Source organism: Lepidochelys olivacea (genome assembly GCF_965140295.1).
Source record: "Lepidochelys olivacea isolate rLepOli2 genome assembly, chromosome: 11".
Classification (NCBI taxonomy): domain Eukaryota; kingdom Metazoa; phylum Chordata; order Testudines; family Cheloniidae; genus Lepidochelys; species Lepidochelys olivacea.
In genome coordinates, this window is record NC_140421.1 from 1687378 (window position 1) to 1708348 (window position 20971).

Here is a 20971-nt window from a genome sequence, read left to right on the forward strand (position 1 = left end):
TGTGGCACTGGGCGGAGGCTGCCCAAAGGAGTTGGCCCACCTGGGGAGATGAGGCTGGCTGTGGGGAGAGGGGCACAGCGCCCTCCCTGGTGCAGAGCCGAGGGGGCTGGAGGGGGCTTGGCCGGCCCCTGGCCTGGGTAGTGAAATCAGGGTGTTGTGTTTACTTTCCCCTATTGGCAGCTGGAAGGGGAAGCCCATCCCAGCCCCGCATTGTTGTCTCAGCGAGTTAATCAGATCCCATAATCCTGTTGTGGAAATATCGGGCCTCCCTCCAAACAATAGAGACCGAGAATATTGTGGTTAAATTTCAACCAGCTGCCTCCCTGCTCTGTTTGATCCCCCTCCCAGGGCGCGCTGGGGCACCTGGTATCAGCCCTGATGCAGGGGGAACAGGAATCTTCGCCTGCTCTGCTCCAGGAACCCCGCACACCTGCAGCCCCGAGCAAATAGAGCCCAGGAGTGGGGGGCCCTGCTTGGGCTGCAGGGCTCCCGGGTGGGGGGTGCCCGCTATGACGGGCTCAGGGCCCCTCCACGTGTGGGTTTTTGACACCTGTCGAAGTCGCCCGGGTGGCCTGGGAGCCGGGGCCGCCAGAGCAGGGCTGGTTCCCGGGGTGGAGGGAGCCCTCCGGCCTCGCTCTCGTTGGCGGGGTGGGGGCAGCTGCCTACCGGGGCTCGCCCTCAGGGACAGGTGGAGCGGGACCCTCCCCGGCCGGTGGGGTGGGCTCCGACCAGCGGCGCTCTTGGCAGGGGGAGGAGGCTGCCGGCGGCCCATGGCAGGTTCCGCGGGGAGGCGGAGGGAGGGAGCTGGGAGGCTGGGACATGGGCAGGGTGCGGTCCTGGCGGTTCCCGATCCCGGATCTCTTCAATTTCCCCTCTCACTCGTGCCCTGGGAGTGGAGACAGCAGCGGCTCCGGCTCCGGCTCCAGCCCCTGCAGCCACCGCCGCCCTGACCACCAGGGCGCCAACCGCGGGGACTCCGGGCAGCCGGGCCCCGGCCCCGCAGCAGCCGCCCCGCTGCCAAAACAAACGGCCCTTCGCTATTTATTGGAGGCGGCCGGGCAGGAAAGCTCAGAGCAGGCGGCCAGCCCCAGGCGCCGGGCAGCAGCAGCGGGGCGCACGGCAGCACCTGCCCGGCACACGGCCACCTTTACGCACTGGATGGCGACCCCCCTGGGGCACGGCGAGCACCCCGGCCGAGCCTGAGGGGCTCCCGGGCTGAGGACCCCCCTGTCGCCCGCCTCCCCTCCCCGGCGGAGCTGCCCAGCGTCCCCGCTGTCCCCGGACTTCCCTGCCATGAAGCTGGCCCGGCTCCTGCTGCTCCTGAGCGGATGCGCGCTGCTGCTGGCCCCGGCGGTGCGGGGGTGCGGGCCGGGCCGGGTGGTGGGCAGCCGCCGGCGGCCCCCCAGGAAGCTCATCCCGCTGGCTTACAAGCAGTTCAGCCCCAACGTGCCCGAGAAAACCCTGGGCGCCAGCGGCAGGTACGAGGGCAAGATCGCCCGGAACTCGGAGCGCTTTAAGGAGCTGACCCCTAACTACAACCCCGACATCATCTTCAAGGACGAAGAGAACACGGGAGCCGACCGGCTCATGACCCAGGTACGGGCCCAGCCCCTCCCCGGGCCATGCCAGGCTCCTGAGCCCTCTGCGCCCTGCAGTCCTTCCTCTCCGGGGGAGCCCTGCTCTCTTCCTCCCCGCCCCCCCGGCTCCTGCCCTGATCCCTGCTTCAGCCATGGCGGGCTCCGGGGGACATTCCACATCCTGTCCGGGGGCCCCGGCTCAGGTGCTGGGAGGGAGGCCTGGAAGTGCCCCGCCGTGCGGGGTAGACCAATGGCCCGAGCAGATGCTTCCTCCCCGGATAGCTGCCCGCTGCGGTGACCCTCTGCTGCAGGCACCTGCCCTCCCGAAGGCCCCTCTCCAGTCAGATCCCCGATGCGCGGCGGGGGTCTCCTCTGTTCTCCCAGGCCCGGCTTCGTTTGTTTGCCCTCCGCTGCCCTCCTTCCCCCGAGCCCGGGGACCTTCCCCATGCAGTGACCGGCGGCGCGGGGCGGCAGCGTTGCAGGGGGGCCCTGGATCTGGAGGCGGAGAGGAGCTGCGGGGATCAGGGCGCGCGGCGCGGCTCTCCCATTCACCTGCCGGGCAGCGTGCGCTCTGGGTCTCCGGCTGCGGGCCCCGCGCCCCTCAGCCCCAGTCCGAGGCGCAGGAGGTGGCGAGTTCACAGCCGGCCCCCGGCAGCCACAAGATGCTCGGAGTCACGAGGGGCTTCCCGGGCGCAAGCTGCTGCCCCAGCCCGCTAGGAAGTTCCCGTCCCTGGAGGGAGTCGGGGGCGGATGCTGTGGAGGACCAGAGCGCGGGAGGGGGTGGGCAGTGGCATCCCCCTGCCTGCCCCGGGAGGCCCCCAGCTGGGCAATCCCTTGGCACTGGCTGGGGGTAGGGTTCAGTGTCTGAAATCTCCAGAGCCCTGGGACCCAGTGCTGTGGGGTGGGCAGTGGAGGGTGTCTTGGACCCAGTGCTGCAGTGGGGGGAGGGTGGGCAGTGGAGGGTGTCTTGGACCCAGTGCTGCAGTAGGGGGAGGGGGGCAGTGGAGGGTGTCTTGGACCCAGTGCTGCAGTGGGGGGAGGGTGGGCAGTGGAGGGTGTCTTGGACCCAGTGCTGCAGGGGGGAGAGGGGGGCAGTGGAGGGTGTCTTGGACCCAGTGCTGCAGTGGGGGGAGGGGGGCAGTGGAGGGTGCCTGTGCCCCAGGGCTGGGGAGGCAGAGCTGCTGGGGGTCGTGGAGCTGTGCCAAAGCAGTGTAGAGAGCCTTCTCGGGCTGCAGAGGGACCAGGAAAGGGGGACGGCTGGGGCGACCCTTGTCAGCATCCACAGCACAGACTGACCCTTGGCTGCTCAGTGGTCGGGTCCTCTGTCCCCTCGGCTAGGGTCTGAGACCACAGCCGGGTCCCTGCTGGCGCTGCCCGCTGGGGACTGAGTGGAGCAGGTGGCTGCGTGGGCTCCGCAGGGCGGTAGGAGCCCCTTGTTGGCACGAGTGACTTGGGCCCACAGGGAGCAGAGCAGGAGCTGGTCGCTGGCCGCTTCCCACAAAGGCTCTGGGCACACCTGGGTGCCCAGCTCCGCGGCGGGGCAGGCCTCTTCGACCAGGGCCTGAGAATGGGGCGAGGAGGGGAGGGCTCGGGTGTGACTGCCGCGGGCATGACACCGAGCACCGCGCCCCCCACCCGGCCTCTATCCAGGGGCTGAGCACTCGGGAGGGCGGTGGAGGTGTGGGCAGTGGCCTTGCAGCATTGGCCAAGCCCTCACCCTCTCCATGCCTCAGTTTCCCCTGCCTCTGGGAGCTGGGGGGTTGCTGGTGGGGGGTGGGTTGATGTCTGGGGCGGAGTGTTTGGAAGTTACTGACCCTCGCCGGGCGTGGCCCAGTCTAACGTAGGGGACAATGGCCTGTCGTAAATTCCACCTGGAAGCCAGCAGAGGCGGCCTGGGACAGGGGAGGGTGGCTCCGGGACGAAGGTTACCCGGCGTTTCGGTGTGGGCAAGGAGAATGCCTGCGGCTTTCAGGAATGCAGATAAGGAGCTTGGTCCCAGCCCTCTCTGCTGATTTACAGCCCAGGTGAATTTCCCAGCAGAGACTGGGTCCCAGGGCTGGAGGCCGGTGCTGGCTGCGCTGGGCCTGTGGGTTCCTGGCTGGCGGGGGAATGGCTTGCATGCCCTGGGCTGAATACAGGAGGCTGTGAAAGCGGAGGTTCGGTGGACTCCGGCCTTGGTGTGTGTGAGGACAGGAGAACTCCAGGAAGTGAGTGTCGGGCAGTCTGACATCACTGGGGACTGGATCCCTGGATAGGTGCCGCCCGGGACAGCCCCCTGCACTCCAAGCTGCTCCTGCCTGACCTGCTTGGACCTCTGCTGAGTCTGCCAGCCAGGGGCAGTTAGTGCCAGCTGGGGTGTGGGCTGGGAGCCCAAAGCACTTCACAGCTAGTAATGACTGTCACATGGGTCACTAATGCCAGTTGCTGGATCAAAGCCGGCACCCCCTAGAGGGGACAGGCCCCATGTCCCATTCCCTGTCCCCCTGAGCCAGCCAGTCCCTGCCCTGGGGCCAGATCGGAGCCAGCGCCCCCTAGAGGGGAAAGACCCAGTGCCCCATTCCACCCCTTTCCCCCCGCCCTCCCCCGAGCCAGCCAGTCTTCTGCTCTGAAGCCTGATCACAGCCAGCGTCCCCTAGAGGGGACAGGCCCCATGTCCCAACTGTGAGCCCTATTCCTGTCTCTCGCTGCACCACGCAGGGCAGAACCGGTCCCAAGTAATCCCAGGGTGTCACTCTTCTCGCCATGTGTGTGGAGTGGCCAGCCCAATGGGGCTCTGACCAGAGCCTCTTGGCACCCCACAGCCCAGACATTACATCTGAAAGTGCCCTGCTGCCCTGGGGCCTGGATGCCCGCTGGCCTGGCCCTGGTGGGAGCCCAGTGGCCAAGATGTAGGGACACCTGGCTGGGGGAGCAGGGGACTGCCATCCAATCGCACCAGGACTCCCAGCACCCTTGGGGCAGCAGCCTTCCCAGTGCCCCCTGCGGGGGAGGGTGAAGGGAGAGATGCCCCTAGGGCCCCAGGCGGCTTGAGGTGCAGGCTCCACGCTGCCAGGATGGCTGGGAGGGGACGGGACCCACTCCCATGCAACCCCTCGCCTCACTGGCTTTTACTGCTGTTGACTCACCTCAGAACCTGTTTTCCCCAAGTCCAAGGGTCTGGGCGTCTGGGTGGTGCTGGGAGATGCTGGGGGGCGGGGAGGGCTGCTCCCCGCCTCCCCTTATCGGTTCATCTGCCTCAAGAATCTGCGTCTGTTTGCTCTGTGCTGGGCCTGCTGGCAGGCGCTGAGAGAAGGCCCCACCTTTCCCCTCCCACGAAGCCGGCCCCTCACCACCCTTGCTGGGCAGAGGAATTTCTCAGGTGCCCCCCCACGGTGCCATTTGGGCCAGCCTCATTGCCCAGCCCCACTGGCCTGCAGACCCAGTGTGCTGCCCCCTCCCGGCGGGCTCCTCACCCCCCACCCTGCATAGTGGGGCTGGCAGTGCCTGGGCAGGCTGCCCTGCTGAGGAAATGCCACTGACTCCCCACCCCCCGCAACACAGGGATGGCAGGGCCTTGGTCCCCATCCAGGGTGTGGCTGCTGGCTGCCCTCCATGTGTGTGTGGTGTGGGGGGCTCAGCCTGGCCCTGCCATATTGGGGCTCCCGGTGGGAGTGGGTCCTGCCTGGTCTTGCTTGTGAGTGACTCCGCTGGGAGCTGAAGGTGCCAGGCGGGCACAGCATATGAGCCTGGTGCCAAATGCCCTGTGAGCAGGATCACCCTAGGGGAGGGGCACTCCCTCTCCAAGGCCCCGTTCAGCCCTCGGCCTCTGCTGGGACCACCAAGCTTGGCACAGAACTCAGCTGGGAGCCCTGAGCAGCTGGGCACGACCTCTGGTCAGTGCTGACTGGGCTGGTGCTGGCTCCTCGCCCTGGGGGAGCTGGTCCTTCATAGTGAGTGAGCCTGCTTACCTGCCACGTGGGCCGGGGTCTCTCCGGGCATCTCCAAGCCGTGCTCTCCCTCTGGCCTCCCCCTACAGCTCTCCGAGCTCTGGAACCGCAGGGGCTGCATACCTGAGACAGGGTGTTGGATGCCACTCCTGCCTGAAACCAGCTTTTGTGTGAAGGGCACCAGCCCCTCTGAGGGCCCAGGGCACCTGCTTAGGCTAGCAGCCTGTCTCCACAGCCGATGGCTCAGGGGGCAGCATTACCCTCCCCCCCACCTGTAATGTCCCTGGCTGGCTGTGCAGAATGGGAGGGCAGAACGTCCTGCAGCGTGAGACTGGATCCATCCTGTCGCTCGTGTCCTTAGCGTGCAGAGCTACTCACGCACTGCACAGCCATGACATTGCCCTCGCCGGCTCCCTCTTGTGGCAGAGAGTTCCACAGGCCAACTGGGCGCTGTGACTCCCCTGCCAGTGATTTCCTCGGGTGGCTGCTCATGGCACTGGGCAAACTGAACCCAGGGTGGGTTCTTGCTGTGCCCTTCCCAGCCATCACCACCCCAGGCAGAGATGCAAGCATCTGGCAGCCCTGCTCCAGTCCTGAGCCTGTCTCTGTGGCCAGCTCTGTGTGCCAGTCTCTGGGATCTCTCCCTCTCTCTCCCCGTCGTGATCTGAGTAGGTGGCTGCCACCTGTCGCCATGGCGGTGGCCTGGGTCGGGGGGCAGCCAGCTCTGCTCTCACTGAAGACCTGGCAACAGGCCAAGGCAGATCCCAGACTACATGTAGCCGTGTGGACGCTGGCCAGGCTGCAGCGTGCCCACTGGTACAGGGCATCCGGGCATGGAGGGATTTCTGTCTCCCCTGCCCTGTGGGCACCTTTGCCCCCGCCCCACAATGGGGTGTACCTGAGCTGCACTGCCCTGGCCATGCCCTGCTTTCTGAGCTGGAGGCAGCCTGGTGCCGGGGAGCATCCCGTGCCCCGAAGGGGAGCGCCTGGCTGCGATCCCTGCCCCGTCCCCAGGCACTCGGCTGTGGGGCCTCTCTGGCACGGCAGTGACACCTGCTGGCTACAGCTGGGAATGGCAGAGCAGCACTTCGCTCCAGCCACAGGGACCTTCGCCCTCCCAGCTGCCCCCTGCACACCCCCTCCCTGGCGTGTGTCCACACAGCAGGGCCTGGGTGGCTGGGAGCCGCCCTAGGCTGGGGTGGGACAGGTTTGCTCCCTGGCCAGCGGCCGAAGCGAAAGCAGCTGGGGTCTGAGCCCCCTTCCCCTGATGCCTGCCCTGTGCAGCCATGTCCCGATCGCCTGGGACAGTGTGCCCCATGGATGGGGAAGTGCAATGCAGGGGGTGTGCCTGGGGCTGGGGAGGATTTCAGGTGACGCTAAACTGTGAGGAGCTGAGAATCCCATGGGGGACCCAGCAATCAGCAAGCATCTTTCTACCCATGCAGCACCTAGCACGGGGAGTCCTGACCCGTGACTCGGCTCCTCGGAGTGAGGGTCCTATGCAGCCAGGAGAAGGGGGAAATAACCTGACGGCCAGATGTGCACTGGGAGGAAGGGCTGAGAGAGGGGTGGGGAACAGGCCAGGAGCTTGCTGGGGATCTGTAAGCATAGGGGGCCTGGGCATGGTGGGGCAGCTCTAATCTGCTGGGGGGATCCACCGCCGGGAAGAGGTGAACATGCCCTGTGTGCAGGCTTGGCAGGCCCATATGGGGCTCCAGTTACCCCAGCTTTGCTGGGCCCCACCCACTCCCATTGCACAGATGTTTAGGGGACCCCCTGAGCTCAGCGTCCTGCTGCAATTGTTCCCCCCTTTTCCTCTCATCTATCCTGTGGGTGTGTTTCTGTCTGTCCATCCCAGAGGAGCTGCTCCAAGGATGGGGTGGGAGGGAGGAAAGGAACAGCTGAGCTGGGGGCCATGTGCAGACTGAGCTGGGGCTATGGGGCTGCATGCTGGGGGGTCGAGGGGCGTGACCGGGGCGATGGGATGAGGCTGGGGAGGGGCGTCCTGGCCGGATGCCGTTGTCTGCCGAGGGAAGGGGTCGGGGTCGGAGAGAGCGCAGTCATGGCGCGTGATGCCCGGGGACCAGGGGGGCAGCCCTGCCTGATGCTGGGGTTTATGGGAGCCACCGCATGTGCGCCCCCTGGCTTGGAGGATGTCAGGTGCAGCTAGGGCGGCGGGGGGGATCAGGGCTGCCGTGGGCCCTCGAGGCAGAACAGCCTCCCCCTCCTGCCAGCTGCTGTGAGCTGGAGTCAAACCAGTGCCCGGGGGACCGGGCCCATCCCTGCCTGGCTGCAGAGCTGAGCGGGCCCCGTGCCAGCCTCCCCGCCCGGCCAGGAGGGGTGTCTCTGGGGCTGGCTGGGCTGCATGGCCAGGGGGCTGAGGGGGACGCGGTGGCCCCACTCCCAGTCAGGCTGGTGGCACCCACGCCGTGGTGCCGTGTCCCTGCGCAGCAAAGGGGGGGTGGTTCATGGGGACAAACCCCCCCCCCCATGAATTGTGTTTGTTAAATTCCTTCCCTGTCTTATCTCTGGCTGGCCCCGACACTGAGACTGCACCCGGCAGTTGGGGAGCACGTGGGAGGGGGGCGGGGGGAGGGCAGAGATGAACCTCTCTGGGGCAAAGGCCCCCTTCCCCCACCCCCTCCCTCTGCATCACAGCCCCCCCCAGCCCCACTGCATCAGGAAGGGCCCCCCAGCACTGTGGCCCCCCCTCACATTGCAGACTTTGCCTGTCACCCACCCTAGACCTGTGGATGGGGAGCCCCCAGCCCATACCTCCCATCCCTGCACTGACCCCGTCAGCCCCTCCAGCAAACTCCCTTCTGCCTCTCCTGGGCCCTCCCCAGCCCAAGGGAGGTGTCATGGCCAGAGCAGCCGCAGGGTGGGGCCTCCTGGTTTGGGAGGGGCAGGGGGCCTGGGAGAGCCCCAGGGAGAGAACTCAGTGCCAGGCTCTGAATGCCCGGCGGCGATGCCCTGTCCAGCCTTTCCCCACTGGGGACCCCGACCTGGGTTTGGAGCTTCCTGAGCTCACAACTGACGGGAGAGCAGAAGCCTCAGCTGCAGCCTTGGAATGACTCACAATTATCATCACATGGCTGTTCTTCACCCTCCATCCTCCTGCGGGGCAGCCCAGGGCTGGGCTAGCAGGGGCTGCGGGTCGGGAGTGAGGGGCACCGGCAGAGCTGGGGGGAGCCCAGGGCTGGGCTGGCAGGGGCTGCGGGTCGGGAGTGAGGGGCACCGGCAGAGCTGGGGGGAGCCCAGGGCTGGGCTAGCAGGGGCTGCGGGTCGGGAGTGAGGGGCACCGGCAGAGCTGGGGGGAGCCCAGGGCTGGGCTGGCAGGGGCTGCGGGTCGGGAGTGAGGGACACCGGCAGAGCTGGGGGGAGCCCAGGGCTGGGCTAGCAGGGGCTGCGGGTCGGGAGTGAGGGGCACCGGCAGAGCTGGGGGGAGCCCAGGGCTGGGCTAGCAGGGGCTGTGGGTCGGCAGCGAGGGGCACCGGCAGAGCTGGGGGGAGCCCAGGGCTGGGCTAGCAGGGGGCTGCAGGAGTGAGGGGCACCGGCAGAGCTGGGGGGAGCCCAGGTCTGAGCTAGCAGGGGCTGCGGGTCGGGAGTGAGGGGCACCGGCAGAGTTGCGGGGAGCCCAGGGCCGGGCTAGCAGGGGCTGCGGGTTGGCAGCGAGGGGCACCGGCAGAGCTGGGGGGAGCCCAGGGCTGGGCTAGCAGGGGCTGCGGGTCGGGAGTGAGGGGCACCTGCAGAGCTGGGGGGAGCCCAGGGCTGGGCTAGCAGGGGGCTGTGGGTTGGGAGTGAGGGGCACCGGCAGAGCTGGGGGGAGCCCAGGGCTGGGCTAGCAGGGGCTGCGGGTCGGGAGCGAGGGGCACCGGCAGAGCTGGGGGGAGCCCAGGGCTGGGCTAGCAGGGGCTGCGGGTCGGCTGTGAGGGGCACCGGCAGAGCTGGGGGGAGCCCAGGGCTGGGCTAGCAGGGGCTGCGGGTCGGGAGTGAGGGGCACCGGCAGAGCTGGGGGGAGCCCAGGGCTGGGCTGGCAGGGGCTGCGGGTCGGGAGTGAGGGGCACCGGCAGAGCTGGGGGGAGCCCAGGGCTGGGCTAGCAGGGGCTGCGGGTCGGGAGTGAGGGGCACCGGCAGGACTGGGGGGAGCCCAGGGCTGGGCTAGCAGGGGGCTGCAGGAGTGAGGGGCACCTGCAGAGCTGGGGGGAGCCCAGGTCTGAGCTAGCAGGGGCTGCGGGTCGGGAGTGAGGGGCACCGGCAGAGCTGGGGGGAGCCCAGGGCTGGGCTGGCAGGGGCTGCGGGTCGGGAGTGAGGGGCACCGGCAGAGCTGGGGGGAGCCTAGGGCTGGGCTGGCAGGGGCTGCGGGTCGGGAGTGAGGGGCACCGGCAGGACTGGGGGGAGCCCAGGGCTGGGCTAGCAGGGGGCTGCAGGAGTGAGGGGCACCTGCAGAGCTGGGGGGAGCCCAGGTCTGAGCTAGCAGGGGCTGCGGGTCGGGAGTGAGGGGCACCGGCAGAGCTGGGGGGAGCCCAGGGCTGGGCTGGCAGGGGCTGCGGGTCGGGAGTGAGGGGCACCGGCAGAGCTGGGGGGAGCCCAGGGCTGGGCTGGCAGGGGCTGCGGGTCGGGAGTGAGGGGCACTGGCAGAGCTGGGGGGAGTCCAGGGCTGGCATAGCAGGCCGCTGTGGGTCGGGAGTGAGGGTTTGCCTCAGGTCCGGCAAGTTGGGGGTTTCTCATGCCGCTGATATTGGCTCCAGCGGTTCAGGGATGACAGACCAAGCTCCCCCCCAGGTCACCCAGTTGGACTGAACCCCGGCCCGGCCCTCGCAGTTCGCGGCCTGGGTTCTGGGGGTGCATCTGTCTCCAAACCCTTCCTTGCGCTGATCCCTGTTCCTGGTGGGAGCCTGGGGCTCCGGGTGCCTGGGGGAGGGGCGGCAGTGGGGGAGGGGGATACAGAGGGCTCGGACATGGGGCTATGGGCTGGCACGAAAGTCACACCCCCAGGTTGTAGAACCAGCAGGAGCACGTTCCTCCCTGGCTGGGTTGGGGGCTGCCCTGGGGCCGCGTTTACTGGGGGTCGGGGACTGGAGGAGGGGCTGTCCTGGGGCTGGGGGCGGAGCGTGGGGAAGGGCCGTCCCTGGGGTCTGCGGTGCCCATGTTTGGGATGGTTTTTCGCTGGGGGCTCTGATCTGACCAGGAGACTCCCTCAGGCCTTAGCCATCAGTGCAGCCCCATCCCTGTCCTCCTGGGGGCGCCCTCCCCCGGCTCTGCAGGGCACCCACCCTGGCTACGGAGGGAGCCGCTGGAGAGTGTCTCCAGCCTCCCCCTCCCCCAGCACTGGGGCAGTGAGAGTGAGAACCGCCCCCCATGGGGGCTGGGAGGGGGCTGTGGGGCTTAGTTCTAACCCCCCAGGCTAGCAGTGACCCAACAGCCTTGCCAGCTGCCGGGAGGCCGGGGTGAGGGTCTGCTGGGTCTCAGCCCAGTGCCCCATGAGTCAGTGCCCACCTCACCAAACCCATGGGCACCAGCTGGGCCCCTCACTGCCAGGCCCAGCAGAGGGTTGCCCAAACTGTGCCAGGGCCCCCGCGGGGCGGGTGTGAGGGGGAAGTGACTGCAGGGCTCAGCTCCTGCCGACTCTGTGGCTCCCCGTGCGGCCCTGGCCCTGCCGGTCGGGGAAGGGGTCTGCCAGCCTTGCCCCCCGTGGACAGGGAAGCGATTGCCAGGGGTGTGGTGTGGACGTGGCACCCCGGGGGTCGTGCAGGTCGTGCGGGTCGTGCCCAGAGGCTGTGGGGCTGCTGAAGGGAGCCTGGCCCGTATGGGCACGCGGGAGCAGCTCCGGGCGGTGCGTGGCACCGGCCCAGGCCATGGGTGGGGGCGCCGGGGAGGGGCGGGGAAGGCGTCGCACCAGGGTTGGAGGTGACGAAAGACGCGAAGGCGTCATGGCGGGAGAGGCAAAGTACCGGCATGGCTCTGAATCTGGCCAGGAGCCAGAGAGCAAAGCGGGGGCTGAAAGGGTCAGTTTGCATCGGGGCCAAAGGCTACTTGCGGCCACGGGTGGGTTGCTCGAGGCAGCAGCGAGCTGGGAAGGGGGGCAGGTGTGTGCGGCTATGCCAGGTGAGTTCGATTAACGTGAGGCACTTCAGGGAGCCCCGAAGAAGCTGGGGGGATGGGGCCCACGGCGGCCGGTGAAACAGTCCCGTGTATTCTGGGGGTGGGTGTAAACGATTCACACACTCGCGGGGTCTGATTCCCTGGATCCCCCAGGAAAGACCTGCGTCCAGTCGCTGTGTGCGGCACTGCTTGCCCGTCCCCCTGGGGGCATGGCCCCGCCACAGGGGTCTCGGGAGGGTGACGAGAACGGCCCAGGCCGCCTAGGGAGGCTGCCGGCTGCAGAGCAGGGGCTGTGATGGGGCGGGGAGGGGCTGGATTTACAGGGCGGGGGGGGGGAGGGGTAGCTAGGTGCACTCTGTGTGGGGCATGGGGGATCCCCACACGCAGCAGGGGGCAGCAGGGGGCTGGCTTTGCAGTATGGGGCAGAGGGAGGGGGAACCCCCCAGCAGGGGTCGGGTCCGGCTGCCCCATGTACAGCCTGTTTGGCTCCCAGCAATGTCCTGGGGGTGCAGGGTAACAGGCTGATAAACCTTAACCCCCCCACTCTGTCCTGCCCCCCGGTCTGTCCTGCCTCTCCCCCTGTCTTGCCCCTGCTTTGTGCTGCCCCACTCCCCACTCTGTGCTGCCCCCTCCCGGCTCTGCACTAATTCTGCCCCCTGCCCGCAGCGCTGCAAGGACCGCCTGAACTCCCTGGCCATCTCGGTGATGAACCAGTGGCCGGGGGTGAAGCTGCGGGTGACCGAGGGCTGGGACGAGGACGGGCACCACTCGGAGGAGTCGCTGCACTACGAGGGCCGAGCCGTGGACATCACCACCTCCGACCGGGACCGCAACAAGTACGGGCTGCTGGCACGCCTGGCCGTGGAGGCTGGCTTCGACTGGGTCTACTACGAGTCCAAGGCCCACATCCACTGCTCCGTCAAGTCAGGTGGGGCGGGCCGGGCAGGGCGCTGCTCGCACGTGTGGCCGTGGGACCCGGGAGCTGGGGGCAACTGCTTGGCTGGACCAGCCTGGCCCCACTACCCCGCAGCCCCTGGTCCCCTCCCTTGCCCAGCTCCACTCCAGTGCCCCCACCCACCTTGCCCTTGCCTACTCCATCTCAGCCTCCTGCCCGCCCTGCCCCACACCCCCAGCTGTCCTGCCCATCCTGCCCCCACCAAACTCCCCCCAGCTGTCCTGCCCACCCTGCCCCCACCAAACTCCCCCCAGCTGTCCTGCCCACCCTGCCAGGTGTCGGGAGTGAGGGGCACCGGCAGAGCTGTGGGCAACCCACCAAACTCCCCCCAGCTGTTCCATCACTCTGCTTGCACCGCACCCGCTCCCCCACCATGCTGTCCTACCCAGCATACCCTCGCCCTAGGCTGCAACCCCACCTTAGTTCCCCTCGCCACCATCCCATCCCCTCCTGAACCCCCAACCCATCCAGCGCCATCTCCCCCCCCCACATGCCACCTCAGGCTCTGCTCACGCCCCTGCCCCCGCTTCCTCTGCCCAAACATCAGAGCCACATGGCATCTCACCTGCCCCCCCATCTTTGAGTCTCCCCCATCCCGTCTCCCCTGCTCCCCCTCCCCATCCTGTGCTGGGAAGACAGCGGCTCCATGGCTGTGGGGAGATGGGAGGCAGGGGCTGGTTGCTCTGGGGTGAGAACGAACAGCTCGGGGTAGAGCTCAGACACGGCATCTTGAAACATCCCAGCTTGGCAATGTCTGCTCAGGGGGAGCCTAGAGCTGGGCTAGCAGGGGGCTGCGGGTCAGGAGTGAGGGGCACCGGCAGGACTGGGGAGAGCCCAGGGCTGGGCTAGCAGGGGGCTGCGGGTCGGGAGTGAGGGGCACCGGCAGAGCTGGGGGGAGCCTAGGGCTGGGCTGGCAGGGGCTGGGGGTCGGGAGTGAGGGGCACCGGCAGGACTGGGGGGAGCCTAGGGCTGGGCTGGCAGGGGCTGCGGGTCGGGAGTGAGGGGCACCGGCAGAGCTGGTGGGAGCCCAGGGCTGGGCTAGCAGGGGGCTGCGGGTCGGGAGTGAGGGGCACCGGCAGAGCCGGGGGGAGCCCAGGGCTGGGCTGGCAGGGGCTGCGGGTCGGGAGTGAGGGGCACCGGCAGAGCTGTGGGCAACCCAGGGCTGGGCTGGCAGGGGCTGCGGGTCGGGAGTGAGGGGCACCGGCAGAGCTGGGGGGAGCCCAGGGCTGGGCTGGCAGGGGTTGTGGGTCGGGAGTGAGGAGTCAGGCTGTGTTTGGGATTGAGGCGTCATCACCTGCTTTGTCTGTTGCCGTTGGCTCGGGGTGCGAGCGTCTGTCCCACCCAGACATGGGCGCACAGGACTGGGAGGCCCTGCTGGGGGGCCCTGCTCTCGCGGGATCCCTGCCCCTGCTCTGTGAGGGCTGCTGGGGCTCCCCACCACTGGAGCTGGGCTGGGGGGACCCTCACTCCGGCATGACTCGGGGTGAATTCTGGGCAGGAGCCGATTGTCCCGTCAAATCCTCGCCGGGAGCCTGTCCCTGAGCCCTGAGGGCCTGGGTACGGCGCGGCCGCCTGGCCACAGGACCCGCCCGGGCGGCAGGGCCAGGGCCTGGCACCAGCTCCCCGGGCCCTGGCAGCCCGGCGGGCAGCGAGGGGTCTGTGGTGCAAGGTGCGCAGATTCCTCCCAGCAGAGTCCCCTGGATCATTCCCGTCCCGCAGCAGCCCCAGGACGTGCCCCTCGAGAGGAGGCGGGTCCGGGCCGAGCGGGCGGGCGTTGACCGTGGCCTCTTCTCGCTGTGCTTTGCCCAGTAGCGTGATGGGAGGCGCCCTGGGCACGCCCAGCCTTGGGGCTCTGGCCGCTGGGCAGGAAGCGTTTGCCAGGCCCCAGCTCCCCCCACGCGGGGCCCGTCCTGATGCCTTGGCCTGGATCCATCAGCCTCGCCTGCTCGGACACAGCCTGGGCCCCCGCGCTGACCGGCTGCCCCGGCCCAGGCCAGGATGGGCGCGACCGGGACCAGGAGCGAGCCGTGCTGGAGAGAGGACAGAGCAGGGCAGGGCCCCCGGACAATGGAGGGAGCTGGCAGCTGGGCACCGAGTGGCCCTGGCTAGGGAGCTCCAGCGTGCGGCTGCTGCGCCCCTGGGCTCCAGGCCTCCTGCCACGATCTTTGGGGACCCCCCCCCGTGTCTGCCACGCCACTGGGAGCACGTGGTGCGTGGCTGGGACCGGGCGCGGGCTGCCGGGGGGGCTGCTCCCCATCCTCAGCTCTGCACGTCAGGGGCAGCTGGCCTGCCCCATGCCGGGGAATAAACCCATTTTATTTTTGTACCATGGCCACGGGGACCCTTCTGTGTATCATGCCCACCCCCACCATCACCACATCTGTTCCTCCTCCCGGCCTGCCCCGAACACCCCCCATCACCTCCCCTTTGCCCCCGCAAACACCCCCCCCCGATGTCCCCTCACCTGCCCCCACCTGCTCTGTCCCCCCCACCTGCCCGAACACCCCCCATCACCTCCCCTCTGCCCCGCCCCAAATGCCTGCCCTCCATGTCTGCCCCAGTGACCCCTGCTCCTCTCTGGCCCCCCCCACCCCCCGGCCTGGCTCTTTTGTGCCCATCCCGATGGGCTGGGGGAGTCTCTCTATCAGGCAGGATCAGGGCCGGCAGGTGGTGCCAGGTGCCCAGGTTCGGGGCTCTGCCCCAGGGACTGTCCCTGGCCGGATCCATCCCCCTGCCGGGCTTTCTCCCCCCATTTGGTTTAAATTCTCCCCACTGGTTCCCCCCCCATTGGCACTGAGCCAGGCCAGGCAGCGTCACTCTCTGCCTGTGGCCAGGCTCTGAGCCCCCCGTGGGGCTGGTGCTGGTGCTGAGGGGCCTGGGCAGGATTGGGGGGTGGCTCCCAGGGGCACCTTCGGGGGCTGAATCTGCATCTGTGGGAAATAAAAGGATTTGCTCTGGAGTTTGATGCTTTTCTCAATCAGCCTCCAGCCCAGGGTGGGGCCCCAGCAAGTGGGGCCAGGCCCCCCCCATGGCTCCCATTCTCCCTCTGCTGGCCTGGGGGGGGGAGTGCCAGGGGGAGCCTGCCCAGGAAGGGAGCTGGGGGGGGGTCTGCAAGTGGCAGGGAAGTGGGGGGCAGGAGGCCATATCTGGATGAGGGTGTCACATGGGGGCGGGAGTTTGAGTGGGGCTGTGTGGGGCGGAGGGGCAGGAGGAGCTGGGGAGGGGCTGTGCAGGGGGACAGGAGGAGTGGGGGAGGTGTGGGTGAAAGGGAAGAGAGAAGGTTGGGGGGCGCTGAGGGGTGGGAGCAGGTGAGGGGCAGGCGGTGGGAAGGGAACAGGGGTGAGAGAAAGCCCTGTACACCCAGCCCTTGGACCCCCCAGTGCCCACCCCCCTGGGCACCCAACCCTTGGACCCCCCTCCCAGTGCCCACCTGCCCACCACCCTGGGCGCCCAGCCCCCTGGAGCTCAGCATGGGGGGTGGGGTGGCCAGCTTGTCAGTGCTCCAGCCCCCCACTTTGGCAGGTGCTGCACTGGAGATAGGCCAGCTCCCAGGGATGTTCCCCCCCAAACCCCTTCCCTGCCCCCTCTGGGATGTTACCCCCCAAACCCTCCTGCTCCACGCTCCCTGCCCCCTCCAGGGGTTTGGTGACTAACCCCCCCCCCAGCACCCGTGGGCCAGCCAGTCTTGTGGGCACAGACTGGGGCGAACTCACCCGGGGATTGGCTTTGGGGGCGCCAGCCCGGTAACACCCCCCTCACCTGCCCGGTGTCCAGCTGGCAGGAGCTGCAGACAGTCCCACCCCCAGCCGGCTGCCCAGTGCAGCGGGTCTGGCTCCGGCCCCCAAGCCTGGAGCAGGTTTCTGGCTGTGAGGGCAGATGGGCGACAGGCCCCACAGGGCCAGTGGGAGACCTGCTGACCCCCCCCCCCCCACCCGCTAGCAACAGAGCCCTACAGATTGGGGGCTCGGTTACAGCCCCACCCCCACCCCATGCTCAGTGCTCCTCGGGGCGTGCCTGGAACCCCCCAGCTGGGGGGGATGCGGCTGCAGGTGGGGGTGGGGGATGGGATACAAATGGAGGCAGGATGGGATTGTGAGCTGGGGGCAGTGGGTAGGTTACTGGGTGTTTTCAAGCTGGGGTGTGGAGGGGGTGAAGGGTCCTGGGGCGCGTGGGGGGCAGTGCAGAATATTGCCCTTACAGGAAGTGTGGGGGTAAATTGGGGGGGTTGCACTCTGGCTCTGGCTGTTGGGTTGAGGCAGGTCCCACCCCAGAGGCAGCCACATGTCAGCACTGGGGTGGGTGGTCTCCCTGTATAAACAGACCCTACGCCCCACCCCAGAGGTGGCTGCATTGCCCGCCAGGTCAGGGATCCGCAGGGTAACCGCCCTGTCCTCTCTCGTTCCCTCTAGAGCATTCGGCGGCGGCGAAGACGGGTGGCTGCTTCCCTGCCCGGGCCCTGGCGACGCTGGAGAGTGGGGCGAGGACCCCGCTGTGGGCGCTGCGCCCGGGGCAGCGGGTGCTGGCTATGGACGAGCAGGGCCGGGCCACCTACAGCGACTTCCTGGCCTTCCTGGACAAGGAGGCGTCGGCGCCCACCACCTTCCACGTGATCGAGACCCAGGAGCCGCCCCGTCGACTGGCCCTGACCCCTGCCCACTTGCTGTTCGTGGCCGAGAACTCCACGGCGCCCGCTGCCCGCTTCCAGGCCGCCTTCGCCAGCCGCGTGCGGCCCGGGCACTACGTGCTGGTGGCAGAGATGGGGATGAGCCTGCGGCCGGCCAGGGTGGTGGATGTCTCCACCCAGACAGACTTCGGGGCCTACGCCCCCCTCACCCGTCACGGGACCCTGGTGGTGGACGATGTGGTGGCCTCCTGCTTCGCCCTGGTGCAGGAGCAGCGGCTGGCGCAGCTGGCGTTCTGGCCCCTCCGGCTGTACCATAGCCTGGCGGGCGGGCACCGGACGCAGCCGGAGGGTGTGCACTGGTACTCGGGGCTGCTGTACCACCTGGGCCGGCTGCTGCTGGCCCCGGAGAGCTTCCACCCGCTGGGGACGGCCCAGTTCGAGAGCTGAGGGCTGCCGGGGAGAGGAGAGGGACGGGTGGAGGGGTGGCCATTGGGCCGCTCTGCCGGGAGCAGCGCCCGGGGCAGCTGCCTGGGAAGAGGAGCCATCCACGCTCTGAATGCCGCCTGCCCTAGGAAGCGGGGCCGGCTGAGCCCGCGCAGGGCCCGGCCAGAGTGGGCAGGGAGGCTGGGGCACGTCCTCCCCTGGGCCCGGGTCCCGTGTGCCAGCGAGGCTGGGCACCACCACGGACAGACCCCTGCGGAGCCACCAGCCTGGGGCTGGGGGACCCGTCTCATGTCCCCAGCTACCCCAGCTGCTCCGGGAGGCCTGGACCTGTGGGGCCCGGACGCCAGTCTCCCCCGTCTGCTGCTGGCGCCAGGGCTGCCTCGGCTCCCTGCCAGCCTGGGCTCTGCCAACCAGCCCAGGGCCCCGGGACGGGGGCTGCTGGGGGGGGCGCCCCCAGATGAATCTACATGCTGCTATTTTTGTGCGTGAGGCGAGTTCCAGGGACGGTGGTGAAGGGGGAGGGGCCAGGCGGGAGCCCCCCACGCTGGGGGCAATGGCGGGGGGTGTGTGGAGGTGCCCAGCACAGGGGCCGGTGGGGGGCAGGGCACGGCAGAGGAGAGATCTGAGTGCCAGAGCGGCTCCGTGCCCAGCCAGGCCGCCCGGCTGCCTGCGCCCCAAGGGCTGGGCTGGGCTGGGCAGACAACCCCTCCCGGCAGGGCAGCCCCCTGCGCCAGCAAAGTCGCTGCTGAGAACGAGCTGGTGCCCCCAGGGACGGGCCAGCCACGCGGCTTCTGAGGACACGAGGCTGCCCAGCCAGACCGGGGGGCCCTGGGGTGAGTGTGAGCGGGGGAGGGCACCGGGGGGCTTGGGGCCCGGGGGTGGGGACGGGGTTCCTGGGCACGGTGCGCCGGTGGAGGGCGAGATCTGGGCCGGGCTGGGCTGCAGAGCCAGGGGAGGTGCCTCTTAGCCAGATGTGAGCCTGTGTGTGTGGGGAGCGGGGGGGGGTTATGGGGTGGAGAGCCCCCCCAAATATTACTAAAAATAGCACCAGTGCAGGCGCGGGCTCTGAAATCACCCACCTCCCACTGCCCCCACCCCATCTGTGCCATTCACGCCCACAAAACCAGGTGCCCCCCCGGGCTTTGAACTGGCTACCAGACTCCCCCCCCAGGGTAAGTCATGGCTGCTCCCCTCGTGACAGGGAACTCCCCCCCTGCTGGCAGCACCAGCCACAGGGACCCCCCCAGCTCTAGTCAGTGGCTCAGTGTCTGTGGCTCGGCCGTGGGCCGTGTCCCCCTCCTGCCGCATCAGCCCCCCGTTATTTATTTCTCTGCTCGCTGTAACGGAGCCGGTGTCCCTGTGGCGGAGGCTCCGGGGGTGGGGTGGGGGGGTCAAAGCAGAAATTATTTAAGATTATTGTAAAGCCGGCGTGGCTGGCGCCCGTTGGCCGGAGCGGGCCGCAACCCGCTTGTCTCTTCACTGGAGGGCGATTTCCCGGTCGGGGACAAGGCCAATAAACCGATGGACTCACGGGTGCTCCACGCGTCTCTGTGGTTTCGAGCCAAGCCCAGGGCAAACGCCCGCAAGCCGCCGTCCCCTGCCCCGACCCCGGCCAGGAGCCTCCCTGGCCACGCAGGACATAGCGGGAAATGCGGCCAGCTCTGGAGCGGAGCACAGTGCCCCCCACCAGCACACGACACCCTTGGAAACACTCCATGGAAATCCCGGGGGGGGAGCTGGGGGTCACGTCCGTGGGAATGGGCCACGCAGGAGAAGTGCTAGGGGGCCTGTCATGCCCACGGGAGGCAGGAGGTGGAGGGCCCAGGGCTCTGGCAGCTGGCACCCCCGCTGGCATAGGGGCCGGGGCACCGGGGGCAGCCCTGACTCCGAGGGGAGAGACCTGCACTTGCCCGGGAGTCTCCCACCCCGTTCCTGGCCTGGCCCCGCTGTGCCATGGGAGCCCATATAAAGCCGCCCCGGGAGTGCTCCCGAAGGGACAGCAGGGGGCGCTGCCCTACAGCAAATCCGCCAGGGGCCGGGAAGCTGGGCGCCAGGCCTGAGCCCTCTTCTGCCAGGGGCAGGGGGCTTTGGCTGTCCCCCCCCCCCCCCGGGAAGGGCCCTGCCCCCCCAAGGGCTGCCCCAGGGCTGTGGGGAGCCCCCGCCTGGGGAACCGGGGTCCAGCGCAGGCCCAGGGGGACCAGGCAGGTGCTGCCAAGCCAGGCGCCCACAGCAGGGCCAGGAGCGAGTTCGGGCTCCGCCAGGTGTGGTGGGCACAGGGCAAGGACATTGGATGGGGTCCAGCCTGGGGGCCCTCCAGTCACCCCAACACGGCCCGTCCAGGCAGCAGGGCTGGGCCTCCCTGACGCCACCCCCAGCCCGGGAGTCACCCTGGGGGCGGGAGAGGAGTGGGGTCCCCGTGGGCTGTCGGGACTGGCCCGAAGCCCTGCCTGGAGGTCACAGCCCTTGGCCAAACTGGTCCAGCCCCATCCCCTGGCCGCCTCTCAGGGCCTGGGGCCCCCTCCGGCTCCCCCTGAGCCCCAGCTGCCTCTCAGGCCCTGGGTCCCCCTCCGGGTCCCCCTGAGCCCCCAGCCGCCTCTCAGGCCCCCTCCAACTGCCCCTGAGACCCCAGCCGCCTCTCAGGGCCTTGGGCCCCTCTGGCTCCCCCTGAGCCCCCAACTAGCCTCTCAGGCCCTGGGGCCCCCTCCGGCTCCCCCTGAGCCCCCAGCTGCCTCTCAGGCCCCGGGGCCCCTTCCAGCTCCCCTGAGTCCCCAACTTGCTTCTCAGGCTCCCTCTGGCTCCCCCTGAGCCCCCAACTCGTGTCTCAGGGCCCAGGGCCCCCTCCACCTCCCCCCCAAGCTCCCAGCCGCCTCCCCCAGCCAGTCTGGCCATTTCTTCTCCACCCCTTTTGGATCCATCCTGACAGGCAAGTCCGTGTCCCCCCCACCCTAAATCCAGGCCCTGCTTTGACTCCCACCATGTCACCGACCCCCTTGCTGCCTTCAGCCCAGCCAAACCCCTCCGTCTCCTTGCTCAGTGCCCCCCCTTCCCCCTTCTGCCCGGCACCAGCAACCCCCCCAGTGCCAGCGTGCAGACTCCAGCCCTGGGGCCAGGCTCCGGGCGCCCAGGGACCCCGCTCAGCCCCAGCCCAGCGCGGAGCAAGCCGGCGCTCAGGCCGACGTGGGACCGGGGAGGGGGGGCTAATGCCGAGGCCGCTGGCAGCTAATTTAATTAGGTTCTTATTACAGAGCAGGACAAATTGGTCCCCAGGGTCCCCGGGGTCAGGCCGTGAGAGGAGCTTTATGGAGTGAGGTTTCAATTGTCCCAGGCTGGACAGGGAGGG

At 68.9% G+C, this 20971-nt stretch overlaps 1 protein-coding gene across 1 annotated transcript; it reads left to right on the forward strand.

Moving 5' to 3' along the window:
* Positions 1-869: 869 nt before the first annotated feature.
* On the forward strand, positions 870-18154 carry IHH (Indian hedgehog signaling molecule). Its single transcript, XM_084642959.1, has 3 exons — positions 870-1596; positions 12275-12536; positions 16973-18154. Exons 1-3 carry the CDS (start codon positions 1294-1296, stop codon positions 17632-17634), a joined length of 1227 nt encoding a protein of 408 aa, XP_084499085.1. The 5' UTR covers positions 870-1293; the 3' UTR covers positions 17635-18154.
* The last annotated feature ends 2817 nt before the right edge of the window (positions 18155-20971 follow it).

What these genes read in the sequence shown, in the direction of transcription:
- IHH (XM_084642959.1), top strand. Translation starts at nt 1,294, where the DNA reads ATGAAGCTGGCCCGGCTCCTGCTGCTCCTGAGCGGATGCGCGCTGCTG. An exon ending in CCGACCGGCTCATGACCCAG is followed by an intron (nt 1,597 to 12,274) that starts GTACGGGCCCAG and finishes CCCTGCCCGCAG; the next exon opens with CGCTGCAAGGACCGCCTGAA. An exon ending in CCACTGCTCCGTCAAGTCAG is followed by an intron (nt 12,537 to 16,972) that starts GTGGGGCGGGCC and finishes CGTTCCCTCTAG; the next exon opens with AGCATTCGGCGGCGGCGAAG.